The 23,523-nt window shown below is 39.3% G+C and overlaps 1 protein-coding gene across 2 annotated transcripts in view; it reads left to right on the top strand.

The window, feature by feature from the left end:
- Rel (REL proto-oncogene, NF-kB subunit) overlaps window positions 1-23,126 on the top strand; it is a 42,244-nt gene extending 19,118 nt beyond the window's left edge. Inside the window, exons 5-10 of one of the 2 annotated variants that reach the window (XM_048435373.3) lie at window positions 3,212-3,352; window positions 14,194-14,298; window positions 14,405-14,617; window positions 15,557-15,625; window positions 15,748-15,816; window positions 17,140-23,126. In XM_048435373.3, the coding sequence (XP_048291330.1) occupies window positions 3,212-3,352; window positions 14,194-14,298; window positions 14,405-14,617; window positions 15,557-15,625; window positions 15,748-15,816; window positions 17,140-17,897 (1,355 nt within the window). In that variant the 3' untranslated portion in view covers window positions 17,898-23,126. Of the gene's footprint in view, window positions 1-3,211; window positions 3,353-14,193; window positions 14,299-14,404; window positions 14,618-15,556; window positions 15,626-15,744; window positions 15,817-17,139 lie in introns of both variants that reach the window. The other variant, XM_048435371.3, reaches the window with a different exon arrangement.
- The last annotated feature ends 397 nt before the right edge of the window (window positions 23,127-23,523 follow it).

The following is a 23,523-nucleotide window of genomic DNA, read 5'->3' as shown; positions in this document are numbered from 1 at the left end:
CCCTCATCAGCCTTCCAGCCTTCCAAGGTCTTGGATTATAGATCTGAGCCACCATGCCTGGCTAAAACAAACGAAGAAAAAACTAAAACCTGCTCCAGGTGTTTTGATTCTCTTTGAACATGCTTATTCCTTATGTTACTTGTGCAAGGAGCAGACTCACTCCTCTTTCTGAGTGCTGACTAGGCAATCCATGCTTCCCCCTCCCCCACAGTTGTTTGCTAATAGGAATCTCATCAGGCCTTGCTGACGTGAATTGCTGTTTCCCTGAGGCTGGACTTGCCCCTGCCTCTGCCTCCCAAGTTCTGTCATTACAGGCCTGCAGCACCATACCTGGCCACTCAAAATATTTTTTAGACTTCTTTAGATTTTTAAGTATGTATGTTTGCCTGCCTGTATGTATATGTACCACGTGTGTGCCTGGTACCCTTGAAGGTCAGAAGAGGGCATTGGATCCCCTGGAACTTGAGTTGCAGATGGATATGAGTCACCATGTGGGTTCTGAGAATCAAACCCAGGTCCTCTGCAAGAGCAACAAATACTCTTAAACACTAAGGTGCCTCTCTAACCCTTCAAAATATTTTTGTGATATGTTTTTGTATTGGCAAAATATATCTTGCTATTTAGCACACTTTATTGGCAATAGCACTTACTAGCCATTTTATTTTTAAGTTATTGTTCGGGGACAAGGGGACATGTGCTTACCATATAGCACATGTCTATCCAAAAATGACTTGAATTTTCTGATCCTCCTGCCTCCATCTCCCAATACTGGGACCATCATCACACTTGGCTTAGGCACTGCTGGGAATAACTCAAGGTTTCTTTGAGTGTCAAACAAGCCCTCTGCCAACTGAACTGCTTCACTGACCCTGAGCATTTATTCTTTATGAGGCTATTTGGGTATGCCATCTAGTACCTTTTAGCATTCTGTATTGTTCAGTAGATAAATGATTGCTGAAGTGGATGCAGTTACCCTTACTTTAAAAAGTCTTCATCCTAAAGTCCTGTGTAGCTACATAAATAGTTTTGTTGGTCTAGGCATGGTAGAGCACACATGTATTTCAAGCTACTTAAGACTGCATCCTCAAACTCACTATGTAGCTGAGAACAACCTTGTATTCTATCTGAGCCTTTAGTCACTCATTAACTGAAGAGATGTAATAAATACCTATTATCTGTAAACTCTTATCTTCGATGTTTAATGAAACATAAAGATGCGACTCACCCATCCTGAACTCATAGCACTTTGCCTATAGGGTAGAAGCAGCGTGTATAAATGGTGGTCATGTGAGATGAGAACCTAAGGACAGATCTAGTGCCGCACTGATTGAGAGAGAAGGGGTGTTTCTTCTCGTCCAGAACGAGACTTAGACTTAGAAAGTTAGTTCAGGAATGGAGATAGGGCTCTAGAAGTAAGTGCTTCCTGCCTAAGTATGAAGACCTGAGTGTAATCCTAGTGCCCATTTGAAAACAGCCAGGTGTTCCCAACACTGGGGAGGTGGCTACAGGGGGGTGTCTGGGACTGGGGGGGTCAGTGAAAGGCCTCATCTCAAAACATAAAGTGAAGAAAACTAAGTAAGACACCTGGTCTTGCTCTCTATCCCCTGTAAAGAAGATTTTTTTTCTTTACACGCACACAGACACACACACACACACACACACACACACACACACACACACACTAGTTCTTTGTTGGGTTTTCAGCCGTTACTCTGGATCCATATCACTTATGACTCCTGGTTGTCAGTCGTTTTCAGCCATGCTGTGGCAGAGATGAGAAACATGGTTAAAAACCATGTTAGTTTTATGTAACTGTTCTGCATTCTAAAAATAGTGTTTTGGTGCCCCCTTTTTTTCTTACATATGGGAGAAGGGTGCATGGGTGTGGAGGTTAAGGACAGCCTCAGATGTTGTTCCTCAGGCACTGGCTTAGAGCTTGGCAGTCTGCCAGGGCTCACTGTCTGCCTTCCCATTTAAGCCTTGTTACTGCGCCTGGCTTTTTTACATGGGTTTGGGAGTAGAACTCAGGACCGTGTGCTTGCAAGGCAGGCACTTCACCAACAGAATTGTCTCCCAGCCCCACTCTGCCTTTTCAGTTATGCAGCCGTGTTTTTATAAACTCCAGTGTTAGGCTTGAGAATGCAGACACTGGAATCAATTTCAATGTCAGGTTCGGCATTATGGGCTACACAGTGAGACCTTGTTTCAGTAAACAGAAAGAAGCCAGTTGTGGTGATCCATCTGCCTGCCTCTGCCTCCCACGTGCTGAGATTAAAGGCATGGGCCACCATTTCTGGCAGCATACATGGTTACCCATTAATTTTAAATAATAATTTTTTATTGGTTGTTCCCTGTAAGACTATGGAATTTGCCTAATTGTTTTTCACATTTAGTATTTTAATTTTAATACTAATCTACTTGTAATTTAACAAAATTTATGCTTTTAAAATATGGTCTATATTAGTAACAATTTATTGCTATGGAGTTAAAATATTATTTCAAAGGCAGCAATATTTTGCTTTAGAAATAGGTTTCTTTTCAAAATCAATATAAACAAACTGTTCTTGTACTGTTTTCTATGACAAGTTGTTATATCTTTTCAGAACTATAAAAATGCCCTGTTGTATATTTTGTTTGTTTTTAAGCAAATTTGACTTACACATAAATTGTCCTAAATAAGCCTACACCATCTGGTACCTTCCACACATCTCTAACATGTTGGTGTACAGTTAGTATGACCCTTTGCTTCAAATTCCCTCTCCACCATTTAGCTGTGAAACTTTGGGAAATTATTTCCTCTCCTTAAAATCAATGTCTTTCCTGTAAAAACAGGGATGACCGTGATTCTTCCTAGATTTAGAAGGTAATTGCAGACGGGGCCAATTACCATGGTTAACCAAGAATGCCTATTTCCTGTTGCCTATAACTTGCCTCCAGAATTAAGACTTTTGATTTATGTTGTCAGTTTGTGATTCTGCCCTTAAGTTGCAGGCTCCTAGCATAGTTCCTCCCTGAACATGGCTATATGGATCACGTACTGTTAGATAGTAATGGTGTGATATGGAAGCCATCCTTGAGATTGTGGACCATCCTAGTTTTGTGCAGGTTTAGGTGCTGCTTAGGTTACTGGATGTTGTAAGTAGACAGAAAGACAACAGGATTCTGTATGTGTAACTCTTCTGCATTCTAAAGCTTGTGTTGTACTGTTCAGTCCCTGAGCAGCAGCTGCTGGACATTGACGACTGTGACCTAAATGTGGTGAGGCTGTGTTTTCAAGTCTTCCTTCTTGATGAACATGGTAACCTGACAACTGCTCTTCCGCCCATTGTTTCTAACCCGATTTATGACAACCGTAAGTGCTTTAATTTACTTATGTCTATAATCTTAACTTGTTTTATTTCCTTAATTGTTAAAACTTTAAAGTATTTTCTTAATTAGAAAAGGAGTATGTTAGGTGGGTATGGTGGTTCATGTCTGTAATTTTAGCAATCAGAAGGCTGAGACAGGAAGATAAAATTTGAAGGCATTATGGGCTATACAGTGAGCCCTTGTTTCAATAAACAAAAAAAAGCCAGCTGTGGTGATCCATCTGCCTGCCTCTGCCTCCAAGTGCTGGGATTAAAGGCATGAGCCACATTTTCTGACAACATATATGGCTACCTATTAATTTTTAAAAAATCATTACCCAGTTAAAGGGTATTTGGTTAGTTTTCTTCTTCTTGTGAACAAATTATACTGAAACAAATATATTTATATGTGCATTTTAAAGACATCTATATGTTTCTATCATCTATAAATATATTTATGTGTGCATTTTAAAGATATCTATCTATCATCTGTCATATCTATGTGTGTATGTTCATGTGTATGTGGAGATCAGAAGAAAATTTGCAGAACTTCTCTGCTTCTACCCTGGGATCAAACTCAAGTTGTCAGGCTTGGCAGTGCCACCATTACACACTTATCTCTTTGGTTTCTGAATATTCAGATCTTATGCAAATATTTCTGGCATTTGTTTTCAGTAGTATAAATTTTGACGAGACTATATCAGAGGATATCAAAGTTTATTTCAAAAAATTATAGAACTCCAAAATATTTCATGCACACACATATATACTCACTCACCAGTGATGTGTGCTACACCTATTTTGCGTAGAATACTGGTCCATAGAGTACAGAGGTAGATTATTCATATCAGAGATCCTTGGGTGCCTTGAAGGACTATTATAATAATATTGGGCAGATAAATGAAAATTGCATTGCCCTACGGATATAGCTAATGATGTAAGAAGACTAGTCATGGTGTGCCCTTATCAAAAATTGGGAGGCAGAGTCAGGAGAATTGCTCAGATTCAAAGCTCAGCAGCCTAGTGTACATAGCTTCAAAAAACAAGAGACTGTGTCTTCAAGGACTTGGAAATCCAGGACTAGCAAGCACCTAAGATTGTCCTATGACCCCCACACATGTGCCATGGCACACGCTTACCTGTGCCCACACACGCCTACACCCAGACATACTTCAACAACACCTCAACAATACACATAAAAATATTCAGTTTCCTTTATCTATATATTAAGATTTTTATCTATTCTCTAAATTATTTTCCTCTAATTTTCCCCCTTACAACGTACTAAATATACTTCTACTGGCTAGTTTTGTGCCAACTTGACACAAGCGAGAGCCATCAGAGAGCCTTTATTGAGAAATTGTCTTCATAAAATCTGGCTGTAAGCAGTCATATAGGGAATTTTCTTAATTAGTGATTCATGGGGGAGGGCCCATTCCATTGTGGGTGGAGTCAATCCAGGGCTGGTAGTTTAGGTTCTATAAGAAAACAGGCTGAGCAAGCCAGTAGGCAGCACCCCTCTATGACCTTTCACAGTGACAGATATTAGGGTTCAACTTGAAGGTCAGAAAAGCAAAGCAGCTAAGACACTAGAGAGCTCTTACCTCTATGAGATCTCCAGACTGAAAGACAGCAAGTTCCTGTCTCATCCTACCTTATATTTCTCTCTAGTGCTGGAAGTAAAGGCATGCACCACCACCACACAGCCTCTATGGATAACTAGTCTGACTGTTGGTATTAAAGGTGTGTGCCACCACTGCCAGGCCTGTATGGCTGACTAGTGTGACTGTTTTGCATTCTGGTCTTCAGGCAAGCTTTATTTATTAAAAGACAAATGAAATATCACTACATTTCCCTTTTCTTGTCTAAAGTAAAAAAGAAGACTATAATTAATATAAGAAAACTATATACAGTAAGTGCAATAACTATATACAATATATACAAGCAATAAATACATCAACAATGTCTTGTCCATTTGCATTTGACAAATTCAGAAAAAATACTCCATGTCTATCTTATCTTGATGAGTCCAAAGTCCTGCGCCTAATTTACTTTCTATCATAACTTGCTTTCTGCATCTGGTAAACAAGGAAAACTATAACTATCTAGTCTTTAGCTCTCTCATAAAACCAAGAATGAAATAATACTAATCGATTAAGCAGAAGTGTAAGCAAGTGACTTCCAAAAATGTGAGAAATGACAGAAAAACGCTAGCTGCCTAGACAGTCAGCCAAAGTTCCTCTGCAATGTTGGGCATAATCTTCAGTCTACAGGCCTATTATGTACCATGAGGACCGGCTTGTTGGGGTTTCTATCCCACCCTGTACCCCACAGCCGGCAAGTCCCAAAGAAATCACAGAGTCTACATTAGGCTATGAACTGATTGGCCCATTAGCTCAGTCTTCTTATTAACTAATTCTTACATCTTACGGTAACCCATAATTCTTGTCTATGTTAGCCATGTGCTTGGTACCTTTTTCAGCTGTCAGCTCACATGTTGCTGCTTCGATGATCTGCACAGGAGTGGCGGAGGAAGCTTCCTCCTCCCTAGCCTTCTCCTATTCTCATTGCCCTGCCTCCACTTCCTGTCTGGTTGACCCACCTATACTTCCTGCCTGGCCAATCAGCGTTTTATTAAAATACATGATTGACAGAATACAGACAATTCTCTCACACCACTATTATATCCGACAGACTTTTCTGTGAAGCACAATATTCTGAATGGTTGTCCCTCCTTGTCTTGACAATGTCTGGCAGTCACTTTCATTTGTGTCCTGCTTGTCCAATTAGGACAGCATACAGTCAGCAGTCAAGGCAAGGACATTTTCTTGCCCAGGAACTTACTTTTTCCACAAACAAAGTAAACCCCCTGTGGAGTTTCTTTGATGTCCATTATCTTCCCTGAAGTAGAATGGTGATGCCAGGAGCAGACATGTCTCATTGTCATAAAAAAAAAAGAACCTGTGTTATTAAAACATCTTAAATGTCATATTCTATAGATCTCTGAAATGTTTGAAGATGACCTGTCTGTCTAAAATACATCTTCATTTAACCTTGAAAATATACCTGATATGACTACAAGTTCCACTATAATAGGTGATTAACTATTAACCTACATTTCCTTATTACTCTAAACAGTTAGTAATAATAATTTTCAAGGATTATAAATTTCCATTACATTCTTAAATGAGACATATAGGTACAATAGCTTGAACAAGAGTAGGAAATGTATGAACAGTATGTTCTAACAAAATTAATCTCAAATTTGTATCAATATACAAAATTTGTATACAATATACAAGTTCCAATCCAAATTAAAACATTTAAAACTAGTAGTTGCTTTTTAAAAGTAGATTCAATAATCTATCTTTTTATCTTATCATATCTATAACCTCCATTTTCCATTTCAGAATAGATTCAAATAGACTCTTTTATTGTGTCTCTATCCCCTTTTTTTCTTTTCAGAGTAGATTTAATAATCTACCCTTTTATCCTATCATATCTATATTCCCCTTTTTTCTGTTCAAAACAATAACTCTGACTCTAACCTCCTTTGTTCAACTTTTCTCCTGGCTGTAACCAATAACCACATCCCCCTAAATTATGAAAAATATCCATAACCCATTGAACGACCAAAAACCATCCATATCATCTCTTTGAAATGTGGGCATCATATTCTTAAATTTACTTCCTGCTGTCTAGCGGGGCAATGACATCTTTAGGAGATCCTGAAAAGAAAATTTTGGATCAATTCTCAAGTCCTGGGAGAGGTAGTTTTATCATTTGTTGTCCAATCTCTGTGTAATGGGAAAGTGCAGAACTTGTCTCAAGTCCTGGCTAGAGTAGTCTGTTAGGCTGGATCATCTCAGCTAGCCGCCTTGAAATTGTTCTGAGCCATTTGTAGTCAAAACCAATCTTTAGGTGGTGTTTTTCAGCTTAGTGGTGTTATCATAGTCCTGGAGGAATCTGCATTGTGGGGCTCCATCCTCCTCATGGAGACTTCAAAGATTACTGTTAGGCATGCTCATGGTTCACTGCAGAAAACTGATAGAGACTCAAACCTGAAATGATCTACAGAAAAGCAGATGAAACCTTTATCTAGAATTAGAACTCTGAATGACCATTAACATGATGACAAAAAGTTTAGAATTAATCTTACAAATTTTGTACCTTAAGAAAAGCTGTTAGAGAGTTATTATAAACTGAAGAATTATGAGATTAGTAGCAATATAATAGTCCTTAAATAGTTGTTTTTCTGCTGTCTCGTATCAGGTGGCTCTTCTGATATGAGACAGATTTTGGATTTCACTTTAATAAGCATGCTTGGATTTAGAGAAGGAGAGAGCCACACTCCAGATCCAGTGCCAGCTTTCGTCTTTAATAGGACTGGGACTACAAAAAGACCATTTGTATTATACATCTGTAGAGAACAGCAGAAACAAATGTTTAGAAAGATCTATGAAATTTTATTTTGTTGGAAATGTGATATACCAATAGGCCAATTTACTCTTTTTCTTTGAACCTTTTTCTCTGTATGATTTGCCCTTTTTCTTCTGATGTCTCATTTGTTCAGTGGTCTTCAGATTTCTTAGCTGGATACCTTTATTCTCCTGAAAAGACTGAAACAAAACCCTTCTCCAACCCTGATTTTGAGGGAGATTCTCTTTTGGCAAGTTATATCTTATCAAATGGAAAGCAATTATAAGTTTTATAGGTTAGTTTAGATTAAACAGTCATGTTGTTTGGTGGACTATCATCTCTTCTAATTAAGAGGTATTTCTTGTTCAAACTGAATCTTTATCAATTTTGATGGTATCCATAGCTTTTCTTTCCTTGTAGAAACAAAAGCAAAACCCCTTCCCCAATGTAACAGTTGTCTTGGGTTCCATTTTGAGATCAACACATCTTTAAAGTATATTGGCTGATCTAATTCAGTAGGTTTTTTTTTCTACTTACCCAATGTCTCTTTACAGTTGTTCTTTTGTCATTAGCATTTAGAAAATTCAGAATTAATAAAGCATTGCGCAAACCATTTCTGGGGGTCTTTGCCATCCTTTTTGTTTATTTAACATCATTTAGAGTTTGATTTGATCTTTCTAAAACTGCCTGCCTTGTAGGATTGTATGGTATACCTGTAATATGCTTTATATTTTAAGCAAAAAAAAACTCATTTTCTTAGAGACATATGCTGGAGTATTGTCTATCTCTATTTGTACAGGTATACCCATAATGGTCATAAATTCCAGCAGATGTGTGATTACTCAATCCGCCTTTTCCAAACTCAAAGCAGTTGCCCATTGAAAACTTGAGTAGGTATCAATGGTATGGTGTACATATTTTAGTTTTCCAGCATCTACAAAATGGAACATATCCATTTGCCAGATTTCATTCCTTTGAGTGCCCTTCGGGTTGCTTCCTGCAGGTAGTGGCGTTAGATCACATAAAGAACAAGTAGGACATTTCCTTATAATTTCCTTGGCTTGCTGCCACATGATAGAAAAGTCTTTTTTTTTTTAAACCTTTGCATTGACATGATGGTTTTTTGTGGGATTCTGAGGCCTTCAGCACATTTTCAATCAATGGCTGATGAATTTCTGCTTTACCTGTGCTAGAGGACCTGACAGACCCATATGGTATCAGATGTGTGTTATATATATGGGATGATTCCTCCTCCTGATTGTACGTTGTACCTGAATAAGTAATAATGTCAATTCTAGACTATCTGGTATGAATTCAGCAGTTTAAATATGCAAAACAATTCTTTCTGCATATTGCAAAATGGTAACTATGTTGAGAGGTTATTTAAAATCCCTTAGTATCAAGAGAATAGCATATAATTTTGACTTTTGAACAGTTTTATAAGGGCTTTGAGCCACTTTACTTAAATTTATAATTGACTTTCCTTATTTGTTTGCATCAGTGTAGAATGTAGGGGCTCCAGTTACTGGTGTGTCCTGTACAATGTGAGGAAGGATCCAGTTAGTTCTCTTTATAAGTTGAATTCTCTTGCTTTTGGGATAGTTGTTAATCTCCTCAAAAAAAAATTTCTACAAGATCCTTGCCAGGGTTCACTCTCTTCCCATAATTTGTCAATTTCATGATTATTAAAAGGTACTATGTAATTTCTTCTGGGTCTGTTCCTACTAATTAACAAAGTCTCAACTTTCCTCAAAGTATTAACTCAGAGACTTTTTCCATATAATTTTTAAATTTTGTATACAGTTTATGTGTTAAAAGACTAATTCTAAGATATTATCTTTCCTTTGCATTAAAATTCCTGTAGGGAAATGTTTGGAGGGTAATATGACCAAAATGCAGTTAAGATTTGGATGTAACATGATCCACCTGTGACTTCTGTAATTTCTCTTCAATCAAAGGCAACTCTCTCTGAGCTTCAGTTGATAATTCCCTTGGACTATTTAAGTCCTTGTCACCATCTAAGGTTTTGTTTAAATTAATCAGGTCATCAGGACCTATACCAATAGTGTGCTATAGATGAGAAATGTCTTCTAGCAATCTTTGGAAGTCATTAAGTGTCTGCAATGATATCTCTTAATTTTCACCTTTTGGGGTCTAATTTGTTGTAAACCTATTTTATAACCAAGATAATTAAAAGAATCTCCCTTTTGTATTTTTTCAGAATCAATTTGTAATCCCCAACAATGCAAAATTTTCTTTACTTCTTCAAACATCCTTTCTAAAGTATCTGCTTTTGAATCAGATAGCAAAATGTCATCCATATAATGATAAACTATAGATTCAGGTAATTGCTTACATATCATTTCCAATGACTGACTTACAAAATATTGTCACAGGCTGGGGCTATTTAATATCCCCCATAGGAGACTCTTCCATTGATATCTTTTAGCATGCTGAGAATTATTATAAGTAGGCAATGTAAAGCCAAATTTTTCTCTATCTTTTCCTTGTAAAGGTATAGTGAAGAAACAGACTTTTAAATCAATAATTTTAAGAGGTCATCCTTTAGGTAATAGAGAAGACAGTGGAATTCCAGACTGTAGAGAGCCCATTAGATGAATCACCTTACTAACAGCTCTTAGGTCTGTCACCATTCTCCATTTTCCACATATCTTTTTAACAACAAATACAGGACAATTCCAAGAGCTGGTTGATTCTTCAATATGCTGAGCATCTGGTTGCTCCTGTTGTTCTAAAGCCTACAGTTTCTCTATTGTTAAAGGCCATTGCTTAACTCACACAGGTTTGTCTGCCAACCATTTTAAAGGTAGGGCTGTTGGTGCCTTTGAAATAGCAGCAGCTGTTGCGTCCTGTTCTTGTACAACCTGAAGCTCAGTAACTGTTCTTTATAATATCTTGTAACATTTTTCCCAGAAACATTAATTTATGGTTTGTTTCTAAGATTGGTGGAATGTTAATCTGAGTATTCCATTACTGTAACAAATCACATCCCCACAAATTTATTGCTATGTTAGCCACATATGGTTTTAATATTGTTCTTTGTCCTTCTGACCCTATACATTCGACCCATATCATGTTCTGCTTTACCTGAGATAAAGTTATGATCCCTAAGAACTGAACATTTACATCCTGAAGAGGCCAGTCTGAATGCCAAGATTCTGATGAAATTATTGTTACATCTTTACCTGTGTCTTCCAGACCTTCAGTGACAATGTGATTTAATTGTATTTTTAATTTTGGTTTCTGCTCATTCATATAAGTTTGCCAAAATACCCACTTTATGGTTTCTCCTTAATTTTTTGTTCTCTCTTCTATACCTGTTCTATTATTCAGAGCAGTATGATTTCTTATACTAGGCATTAGGTTCATTAATTGCTCTGGGAAGAAGTTTCCTCTATGATGGTAAGGAACAACTGAACCAGTTTGGCATAGGAGCCTGCGAGAGGCCCCTTAGGGAGTTTCCCGATGGCAAAGGATTCCCTTGACTATTCCTTATTGACGTGTATTCATTAGTCTTATGCCTGCCTTTGCCACACCTTCTGCATAATCCAGAAGGGAGGGGCAGTCTGAATGGATTGTTCTTAGAAAAAAATTATTTCTAGGAATGCACTGTGTACAGTCCATTTTAAGGGGACCTTGTTTGCCACAACTATAGCATTTGACATTTTGAGTTTTCCTCAAACCTCTGGAAATCACCTTTCCTATCCATGCATCATCATGGTCATTTAATATTAATTGTATCTAGAATTCATTTATCCAAAGGTGCAGACCTTGCCTTTAATGGCCTAATTATTCTTTTGTATAGAGCATTGGCCTTTTTAAATGCCAGAGATTCAATTATTATTTGTCTAGCTTCTGAATTTGGTATCATTCTATTTACTGCTGAAGTCAATATTTTTAAGAAATCCATAAAGGCTTCCTTTGAGCACTGCATAACTTTAGTAAATGACTCAATTTTCTTTCCTATTTCTCTAATTCTGTCACAAGAATTCAAAGCTGCTGAGTGGCATAAATCCAGGGTGTGGTCATCATATACATCTTGCCTTTCTAAAGTAGCATAATCTCCTTCTCCAACAATTTGATCTTAGGAGATTTCCCTACCTCTAGCTTTACTGCGTTGTTCAATAATCTTAGCTTCTTCTCTAAACCTGGTACTCCATTGTAATTGTGGGCAAGGCTCTGAAACACCTGTAACTGAGTCTATCCAATCTTTAGGGTAATTCTATTATGAACTGACCACAAGTTTAACATTTGCTTCACAAAAGGTGAACGCATGCCATATGAGACTATTGCTTCCTTGAATCTCCTTAAATCTAACAATATCACAAGAGTCCAGTTAACTGTAACAGAGCCTCTGCCATTTGGCAATTCCTGTAAGGTTACTGGATATATTAAAGTTGGTTGTCTGAAAAGCTTAGGCTTTTCCTCTGTATTCTTATAATGCAACACTGAAGTTAAATTCCTCTGTCTGGATTTGAATATCTCTGTGATCTGTTTCATTAGGTTTTTCTCAGGCCTGTATCTTAGCACTCAGATTAACGAACTTTTTTAGTGATAAGACAAAAATCATAAAGCTGATAATGTTTATAATTGACATTACATAATCTCATCTAAAATAGATATCCTCTCATTTAATCATTTCATTTTAAAACTGTCCAGCATATTATCATGCAGAGATACAAATCCCTCCATTATAATGGCTTTTTCCATTTTTTAACGTGGAAAAAACTCTCTTTTAGCTAATTCTTTCTTTAAGAATTCCCAATTTTGCACACACCTTTAATCCCAGAACTTGGGAGGCAGAGGCAGGCAGATCTCTGTGAGTTCGAGACCAGCCTGGTCTACAAGAGCTAGTTTCAGGACAGGCTGTGTTGCAAAAGGAGTGGCAGACTGCATTCCTGCTCCCCGGCTAGTTTTACACCCGAAATAATTACATGGAAACTGTATTCATTTAAACACTGCCTGGCCCATTAGTTCTTACCTCTTTTTGACTAACTCTCACGTCTTGACTAACCCATATCTAATAATCTGTATGCCACCACGAGGTCATGGCTTACCGGCATGAGTCTAGCCATCTTGGGAAGGAGAGCCATGGCGTCTACCTGACTCTGCTTTCTTTCTCCCAGTATTCTGTTCAGTCTACTCTACCTATCTGAATTCTGCCCTATCAAAAAGCCAAGGAAGTTTCTTTATTAACCAGTGAAAGTAACACATAGACAGAAGGCCCACCTACTCCAAGGCTCCAAAGTTACAGAGAAACTCTGTCTCAAAAAAAAAAAATAAAAGATTTCCCAATTGTCTTACCAAATCTACCCACAATGTTATGAAGATGTGAGGCTGATTTCTGCTGCATAGAACTGTAAAAGCCTGACTGGATTTCAAGGCAGCTACCTAGTTTGGCAGTAGCCTGAGAAGGGGGTTTAGGGTGAGCCCACAACCCATGGTGGAGAAAGGGGGCTAAGGGGGGGGAGAGAGAGAATGACGGGGGGATAGTGGACAAAGGGAGAGAAAGAAGGGGAGGGGAAGGAGGAAGGAAAGAGAGAGAGAGAGAGAGCGTGCACAGTGCCCACAGACTGTCAGAAAGAAACACAGTTGATTGTTCTGAAAACGTGTGTGTGGCTGGGGCTGTCTGAATACAGAACCAGCTGATTTTGGGCAGGTGAGTCCTGTGGTGTTTGGAGCCCAGGTGCTTCTAGAGTTTGGGGTGCAACTGGAGACTGTCACAGAGGCTGCTAAAGGAAAATCTCAAACTTGCTCAGAGGCTTGGGGGAAAAAAAGAAAGTCTAGCCATGTGGGACTGGGACATGTAGCTCCAGCCTGCGCCAGTGGCTAAAAAAAACACAGGCTGACAGCTTTTTCATGAATTTGTACCCTAAATTTTGGGCACCAAATGTAGCATGAATAATAAAAATCCAAAGACAGATATTGGGGTTCAACCTAAAGATCAGAAAGGCAAAGCAGCCAACCACTAGAGAGCTCTTACCTCTGTGCAATCTTCAGACTGAATGAGAACAAGTTTCTGTCTCATTCCACCTTATATTTCTCTCTAATGCTGGGATTATGGTGTGCACCACCGCCCGGCCTCTATGGCTAACTAATGTGAGCCACCACTGCTTGTCCTGTATGACTGACTAGTGTGGTTGTTTTGCGTTCTGGTCTTCAGGCAAGCTTTATTTATTAAAAGACAAATGAAATATCACTATGGCCTTTGCATCAGCTCCTGCCTCCAGGTTCTTGCCCTGTAGAGTTTCTACCCTCACTGCTTTTGATGATGAACTGTTCTATGGAACTGTGAGTGAAATAAACCCTCTCCTCCCCAAGCTGCTTCTGGTCATGGTGTTTCATCAAGCAGTAGTAACATTAATTAAGACAATACTGAGACATTTTTAAAAATTTTTGTGTTTAGGTGCCCCAAATACTGCTGAATTAAGGATTTGTCGTGTAAACAAGAATTGTGGAAGTGTTAGGGGAGGAGATGAAATATTTCTACTTTGCGACAAAGTTCAGAAAGGTATTTACCAATTTTGTTTCTTTGAATTAGTAATATATTTTTAATTAATATATGTATTTTACCTTGTTTCCCCATTGTTACTAATCCTTGGCATCTTATTCCCTAGATGACATAGAAGTTCGTTTTGTGTTGAATGACTGGGAAGCTAAAGGGATATTTTCACAAGCTGATGTACACCGCCAAGTAGCTATTGTTTTCAAGACTCCTCCATATTGCAAAGCCATATTGGAGCCTGTGACAGTGAAGATGCAGCTGCGGAGACCTTCCGACCAGGAAGTTAGTGAATCTATGGATTTCAGATACCTGCCAGATGAAAAAGGTATGACATGTGAGTAGTCATGTACATACACACACATGTAGTGTGTGTGTGTGTGTGTGTGTGTGTGTGTGTATTGGAAACAGAGTCTCATGTACTCCATGATGTCTTTGAACTCGCTATGTAGCCAAGGCCGAATGATCCTCCTGCCTGCACCTCCTGACTGTTGGGATTGCAGATGTAGAACACTGTGCTCCCCACTCCACTTTGTTAAATGTGGTGCTAGGGATGGAACTCAGGGTTTTATGCACACTAACAAGTGCTGAACCAGCCAAGCTGCATTCTCAGCTCAAGAACAGATCATCTTCTTAAGCTGATCGTGCTGGTGATATTGTAAAATAAACATGTGAGTGCAGTTTGTTTGTTTGTTTTGTTTTGTTTTTCAAGACAGGGTTTCTCTGTATAGCAGTCCTGGCTGTCCTGGAACTCACTCTGTAGACCAGGCTGGCCTCAAACTCACTGAGATCTGCCTGCCTCTTCTCGTGGCTTTTGAATGCAGTTTTATATATTTGTATTTTAGATTTTCTTTTCCTGAAAGTTTTCAGTATTGTGTCTTTGTCTTTGTTTTTTTTTCTTGCTTTTTACATTTCTTAGGAGGGTTTCAATAATTTGAGAGTTCTTGAACCGTTGGATCATATTTTCTCTCAATATGTTTATTTTTGGATTCACTTTGTACTTATTGTGCCCTTTTATATTTGGAAAGTGTTTTAGTTCATGTTGACTTTTATGTTTTTAGGGTGAAAAATGACTAGTTTAAGCTGCTTTAAAGAAAAGTGTCCCTGACAACTGATATAGAATCTATTGTACAGTAATGTCTTTACAGGTCTATATTATTCACATGTACTCAAAGCACTTCCATGTGCTGACAATGCGCCTACTTAATGGTGGAGGGGATAGAACCCATGATGATTTACTGTTTTTTCTGCCTTCTTTTTTAATCAGATGCATATGGCAATAAATCAAAGAAACAAAAAACAACTCTACTTTTTCAGAAATTGATGCAAGATTGTGGTAAGAATATTTTGGATTGATTTATATTTAAACTAATTTATTTGCTTTACTGGTTTTTAAAATTTTTAATTATAAACTTTTTTCAAATTACATTTAATAATAGAAAAATTTTATCATAGCAGCTAACTTTCCTGAGAGAATAAGAACTATGCCCTCAGGGTCAATTGGAGATGGAAGATTCATCAAAAAAGGTATTTTATCCCTATTAAATGTTGTTATTCCACGTTTTAGGAATAAATGCTTTTTAAATATTTTTATTTTCTACAAATTTTCTCATGCTTTCAATATTGAATTGAGCTGCTCTGTGCCTCTGGAGTTGTGGAAACTGATTCTATTTTGGGGGATTTTATTGTGCAAGCAATTACATTTTGTTGATACACTGGTGTCTTAGTTCCTGTTGTGGTGCTGGGAAGAGACACCAGGCACAGCAGCTCTTACAAAGGAAAACATTTCACTGGGGCTGGCTTACAGTTTCAGAGCTTTAGTTCAGTATCTTCATGATAGCATGCAGGCAGACATGGTGCTGGAGAAGGAGCTGAGAGTCCCACATCCTGATCCACAGGCAGCAGAAGCCCCAGTGTGTCATACTGGGCATAGCTTGAGCATATGAGACTTCAAAGCCCACCTCCACAGTGGCACACCTCCTTTAACAAGGCCACACCTTGTTAAATAATTAGAGGCCTAATAATGCCTCTCCCTGTGGGCCAAGTATTCAAACATGAGTCTATGGGCTCATGTGTATTCAAACCACCACAACTGGTAAAATCGCTAATTGCACTGTGTCATGGGAGAAGTGATGTGGATATGGCGCCAAGCTCCTTTGGTTGCAGTGTCTCTCGCTGCCTTTTTAAACGGTGCTGCAGCAGACCTCAGGCATGCGGAGCACTTGCTGACATGCCCAGTCCACTCCAGACCTAGACTCCCTTTTTCCTTCTGCAGCAACAGCTTCGAGTAGTTCCAACAGAGGTTGCTCACCCAGCATACCTTAAAACCATCCGGCCTTTGATAGAAGATATTGTATGAGCCCCTGACAAATTTTCCGTCTTCCTTCCTTCCTTAAATTGGTTTATATAATACTTGTATAATATGTCAATAAATACGGTTTTTATGATAGGGAATTTTGTAGTAGAGTCATATCTTAATAAGTCTTAAAAACTTATTTTTTAGTTTTTCCCAATGAATGTCTTCTCCATCTCTCCATTTTCTTCTAAAAGTAGAGACTGTATCCAATATTTATCTGCCATGTTTTAAAGATGTACCTATATGGCTCAAAAAGTTGGATTTTTATATTTAACTTGAAGAAAATTACATATGCCAACATTTTTAAAAATAATTTTTCATCTATTTGTAAAGCAATTACACGTTACTGAATTTAGTTTTAAAATCATGTAGTAATTTTTGTGCTTTATTTTTTTTATTTGAAATTTTTACTGGGTTTTTATAATTTCAATTCAAAAATAATGCCTTATGTTAATTAGTTCATCTTAATTTATAAAATACATTTTCTTCTACAGAACCAAACTTGTTTCCTCACAGTACTGTTCTACCAGAAATGCCCAGGTCTTCGGGAGTTTCAAGTCAAGCCGAACCCTACTATTCTTCCTCTGTGCCCATCTCAAGTGGACTGCCACATCACCCACCAGCCATGGCCTCAGTGGTCTCTCCACCTACAAGCTGGTCAGCAGTGACCCACCCCACCTCACGCTCAGTCAGTACAAATGCATTGAGTAGCTTCTCAGCAGCAGCACTGCCCTCTAACTCACCAGGCACCCTTCCGTTCCTAGAAGGGCCTGGGATGAGCGATTTAAGTGCCCCCAATGCTTGCCTCTATACCGACGGCCTAGCTAGAATGGAAACGTCACCCATGTCACCGGATGGCTTATATAGCATTTCTGATGTCAACATGCTGTCTAATCGCCCTGTGAGTGTGATGACAACCAGCAGTGGTAGCATGGGGGACACTGAGAATCCAAGACTTGTGAGCATCAATCTTGAAAACCCTTCATGTAACTCAAGAGACCTGAGACACCAGATGCCTGCCGCCAGTATGTCAACAGGCACCAGTTCTACTTCTGTCTTTGTTTCCCAGCCAGATGCATTCAATAGGTCAAACTTCAACTGTGTCGAAAACAGCCTGATCAATGAGCCTGGACCGTCGAATGATGCAAATAGTCGTAATTTTGTTCAGAATAGTCAGTATTCAAGTATTGACACTCTGCAGAGTGAGCAGTTGAGTGATTCTTTGGTATATGGTTTTTTAGATATGTTGTAGGACTTAAATCTAGAGAACTATAAAACTTGAGATATACAGACTAGAAAGAGAAGGTTCAGAATAGAAACTTTAGAGGGCTCTAGGATTGTTACTTTGAAAGATGCCGAAAATGGATGTGCTTGGTGTGACTTGTTCTTTCATATTTCCTCAAGACAAGCTATGTGTCTTTTGTAACATATTAATGTATTAGTTAAATGAATTGATATTTGCTTTCAAGCAGATTTAAGGTAAAACGTGTAATGGCTATGCCATTGGGAAATAAACTCATTATTATTGTTGAGGCCCAGAGACTAAAGTGACCCCTAAGGGGTTTTCTGGGGTTTCTTGGTATTTCTAGATATGTGTGTGTGTGTGTGTGTGTGTGTGTGTGTGTGTGTGTGTGTATGTGTGTATGTGTGTGTGTGTATGTGAGAGAGAGAGAGAGAGAGAGAGAGAGAGAGAGAGAGAGAGAAAGAGAGAGAGAGAGAGGTGGGGGGAGCACTAAAGTGAGATTTCAAGGTATGGAGGATTTTTGTTTTCTATTCTTATATTACTTAGATTCATACCACTAAGGCTACCTATGAAATTAGCTTTGGGCTAGAGAGATGGCTCAGCAGTTAAGAGCACTGACTGTTCTGGAGGTCCTGAGTTCAATCCCAGCAACCACATGGTGGCTCACAGCCATTCGTAATGAGATCTGGTGCCCTCTTCTGGCCTTCAGGCATACATGCAGGCAGAACATCGTATACATAATAAAATAAGTCTTTAGAAAAATAGCTTAATACCAATATTTCCAAGAAAAATACTTTTTTAGCCTTTTCTTTATTAAAAATGCCCTCATTCCCTTTAATCTCATAAAGCCTGTCTGCTTCTTTGTCAGGAATCTAACCAGATGTTCTAGCCCATGTCTGTAATCTTTCTGCTTAATGTTGCAGTTCAAGGCCTGCCTGGGCCACAGAGTAAGTTCAGTACCAGCTTGGGCAGCTTATGGAAATTTTGTCTCACAATAAAGATAGAAAAGGCTAAGGATGTGACTCAGTGGTAGAGCCTGCTTACTGTTTGCAAGACCCTGTGTTCAACCCCCTGGAGAGGGAAAAATAAAAAAAAATTACAAAATAAATTTAAGTTTTACTTCGATATATCGAAGCCGTGCTTTTGGCTTGCTTTTCCCCAGCCTCGCCAGCTCTGGAAATTGGCATGCTGTGTTTCTAATGCTAAGGCAAAAACCCTGATGTCGTCCTTGACTCTTCATCTCCCAAATCTATCAAGAGAGCAGCAAATCCAGGTCTTTCCTCAATATATATGCAAAGCTGGCCACCTCCTTTGAACTCTTGTTTGAGACGGGGTTTCATATTGCTCAAGCTGGTCTCAAACCTGCTACGTAGCCAAAGCTGACCTTAACCTTCGAATCTTCCTGCTGCTACCTCGGGAGTGCTGGGGTTACAGATGTGCACGGTCACACCAAGTTTATGTGGTTCTGGACATCAGTGACAGATTTAATTTAATTGGGCTTTGCTGGGAGACGCATGCTACCGTATTGATCTGTATGCTAGATCAGATGATTGTAGCAGTTCAGCAGTAGTTGGCACTGATAACTCAGACACAGCTGTTAGAAAGCTCAGCGGGTGTTACCCACACATTGACTGCTTTCTTAGTTTCTCCTCTAACTGGAACTAAGGTTCATCTACATCTGTGCTTAGAGTATTTTCAAATGATGTTTTATTTCCAGGTGCTGTTTTCCTGGCCACACAACTCATTTTATAACTTAAAACGTGTTTAGCCACGTTTCCCCTTTCTCCCTAGTTGCACTTGTATTTCACCTGGTTTGGAGGGCATGGGCCTTCCTTCCCCAACTCCACCTGTGCACTCCATCTCTTCCCCTGCTCCCAGTATCCTCATATCACCACCTAGTTCTTGCTTTCGCCATATAAACAGAACAAATATCTTCTTGAGCTCAGAAAGAAAGGCTAAAAACATCCCACAAAGTACCAGAAACCCTACCAGTATCACGTCCCTTCTTCCCACACCGTAACTGTAAAGTCTGTGCCTCCATCCCGTCACGTGTGTGTCCCTCCTTCGCCCGTCCATCTCTGGCTTTAGTTTACCCATCCCCTGTCGGAGCCCAGGTCTCTGTCTCAGTGTTACTCTACTTGTCTGTCCTGTCCACAGCCTGTTGCTATTGCCCAGGCGTTTCTGTGATGGTCAGGATCCTCTGAGTTCCTAACCCCAGCTCCCCATGGCTGTTTGCTGTGTGCACTCCCATCTGTACCAAGTGTCATCTTTCTCTGCTGCTGTCTGAATGCTCATGTAAGCTGCCTTCTCTTACACTCCGCTTTCCTAATGGCATTACTACTGTCACCAGAGAATTGAATAGAAACCTCGGATCATCTATGATTGTCTTCCTCAATTCATACATAGCCCTTTTGAGTCTGTCTGCTAAAAGTCTCTTGGGCCTGGCTCTTCCATCATTCTTTTTCTCCAGTGGGTATTTTTCCGCTCCAGTTGTTGCTCTTTTAATAGCCTATACCTCTTACACTTTGCGGTTAGAGCATGTCACTCTTTTCCCCTCAGGTCTCCATGTATGTAACCCGCTCTGTCTCTGCTCCCAACAGTTCCCACTAACAGCTGGCTTCTCTGCAGGGTTTGGTCTGCTGCAGCTGATATCCAGCAGATCTTGGATTCCAGCACTTGACATAGATCTCTGTGAGTTCAAAAACAAAAACAAAACAAGACAAAAACCATCCTGAGGCCCTTTGAAACCCAAAGCAACTCTCTCAGAAATCGTAATGCCGACAATAGCCAGTAGAAATTCTGCCTCTGTGTGGCAGGTTAAATCTCAAGTACCCCTGAGGTACCTTACCCTGTCATGCCAGTAGGCAGTATTCATGTTATAAATCATTTGACATTTTGTAACCATATATTGTACAGTGCACCATGTTCTATGTAGAAAATCAGAGGTGAATGAGAGTCAACTCTTGTTCTCAAAGGTACAATTCTTTACTTATGAGGAATCACACATAAACGTGGGCTGACTTTAAGGGATAGCTTGGAGAATTTTTACTTATGTAAAAACCATGTAACCATCGTGTTTGGGACTCCAGGCTCTCATCAGTACCCCCAAACCACTATTCTGATTCTTGTCATCAGAGCCTGCTGACTTAGTCTGCCAGCCTTGACTTTGCTAATGGATTCCCATTTATGAGTCTAGTGTACAGAGTAACGGGGTTGTCACTTTGCCTTAGTATGTTTCAGCGTGTTTCAATGGCCTCAGAAAGACTCTACTTTCCATTGGCGATACAGGCTGTCAATCTGTACCATATTACATTTTAATCATAAATTGATATGTTGAAAAAATACCACAAGCTATCAGACAACATGGAAAACTGTAGAGAAGAAAGACTGGTTTTAGTCAGGTAGCCTAGATGGGTCTAGTGTTACTGGCCTGTAATACCAGATACTCAGGCAGAAGGATCACAAGTTCAAGGTCCAGTCTGCCGGGTGAGTCCAAGGGAACAAACTTGTGAGCTCCTATCTCAAAATATAAAGTGAAAAAAAAAAGGTGCTGGGGTGTAGTTCAGTGGTAGAGCACCTAGCATGCAGAGCCCTGGGTTCAATGCCCATCTTTCCCAGGGTGTGTTCTGTACTAATGTCTGGAAAGAAACACTGTAAGTTGTGACGTGTGAGTCAAAGACAGTGAATGAGCAGCTGTGTTTCTCATGTGGCCGGATTAGTCTACTCTCAGGTTTGTCCAGGCTCGGCCCTCTAAGGCAGTCGCACGAATGCTTGAACTGAACATCAGGGCAGAGTTCACAGTGCGAAGCCAACAGCGGATGACACCAAGTCTCAAAAGTAATCGTATCTGATTTTTTTCATGTATGCAGAATACCAAAATCCCACTCATGTCCACACCGGGTTTTTTTTTTTTTGTCTTCTTTTGTTTTTATTTTAGTTTTGGTTTTTCAAAACGGGGTTTCCCTGTACAGCTCTGGCTGTCCTGGAACTTGCTCTGTAGACGAGGCTGGTCTCGTACTCAGAGATCCACCTGCCTCTGCCTCCCGAGTGCTGGGATTGATAGTGCAATGGTTAGTATTCTGCATTGTGTCCCACCATCTTTTTTAATAGATGAGATGTAACTTTTTAACAACCACACTCTTCTAAGCATGGCTCAAGGGCAGTTGCCACCTGTCCCCGGTTATTTAAAGGGGTAGTAAATCTTAGTGTGCACAGGCTTGTTCCACAGCTGGAGATGGTCATTTGGTTTCCTCCTCCCCCTTCTTTTCTTCCTTCCTTTTTTTTAAGACAGGTCACCCTGTTGTAGACCTGACTGGCATGGAACTCACCGAAGCACACCTGCTTCTGCCACCCAAACAAATTCAGAGTTGTTTTTATTTTTTAAAACTTCTGGAACTTTAAAGAGTCACAAACAAAATTCATTGAATACTTTGAGTTCACAATAATAAAACAAACTGAGTTTTTAGGGCTATTAGCAACTATGTAAATTTTTGGTAAAATCCCAAATTCATCTTGTGTCATTTTCTTTTTAAGCTTTTTAAATCAAACTATAACTTTCCATATAAGATGGAGTAGGATAAGGTTGGAGTACTTCAGGATAATTGACTTTCAGTCTTCACTAGACCTCATGGTGATTCACGCTGTAGCTTCAGCACGTGGAAGGCTGAGGCAGGAGGTCTGCTTGAGGGTAGGACTTGAAGATCAGCCTGTGCAGCATGGGATACATCAATCAGAGAATTTAAAAAATACTGAAAAAGAAGAAAAAAAATACTGTTGGCCATGGTTTAAAAAATCTCAACTAACTAGTGAAATCTGTTGTTTTGACCTTGAATTTACTGTCCACCTTCCTCTCCCTTCTGAGTGCTGGGGTTGTAGGCATATGCCAACCACACCGCATCTGGTTTAAAATATTTAGATTTTTGAGGGGAAGGGAGGGGAGCATCATACTGGAATTGAACCCCAAGTCTCATAACTGCTGGGCAAGTGCTCTACCGCTGAGCTGTCTGCATTTGAAACTTATTTTATATGCTTGATAATGAATGAACTTCAAGGCACTGATGAAATGATTTTTTAAAGTTCTCAGATACTATTATCTAAGACGTTAAGCTTTGTATCAATATGAAATATTTTTTAAAATGTCAAGATGTCTTTTATTGTACAAAACATTGTGTTACTTTTGTAATATCTTTGTATACTGTGATTTTTTTCTTGGTGATGTAATAAACCATTTTCTAAAAATGCTTGCCAAAATTTTGCTGTTTGCTCACAAAATATCTTGTTCTAAGGAGCAGTTGTTTGGGTTGTTTAGAAACATTAGGCATTTTACAGAATGTTCTCAGCAATGCTTTTCTCTGTAACTGCCCTTTGAAATGGTGTCTCAGGAAGCAATAGATATCCCTTTTTCAAAGATTTTTTCTTTTTCTTTTTTTTTTTTTCCTTTTTCAGAGACAGTGTCTCACCATGTAGCTCAGGTTGCCCTGGAACTCACTATGTAGACCATGCCTGTCTCAAACTTCCTGAGTGCTAGGATTGAAGGAGTCTGCCACCACACCCGGCTCCCCGCCCCAAGGTCGAAGTCTCAGGGGGGCCATATGGTCCGGATCTTTGAGTTCCCTTCATGGCTTGCAGATGACCG

This window comes from Myodes glareolus, chromosome 8 (assembly GCF_982192425.1).
Source record: "Myodes glareolus chromosome 8, mMyoGla1.1, whole genome shotgun sequence".
Lineage (NCBI taxonomy): Eukaryota > Metazoa > Chordata > Mammalia > Rodentia > Cricetidae > Myodes > Myodes glareolus.
Note: the sequence above shows the minus strand (reverse complement) of the source record. Positions and strands in the feature narration are given on the sequence as shown.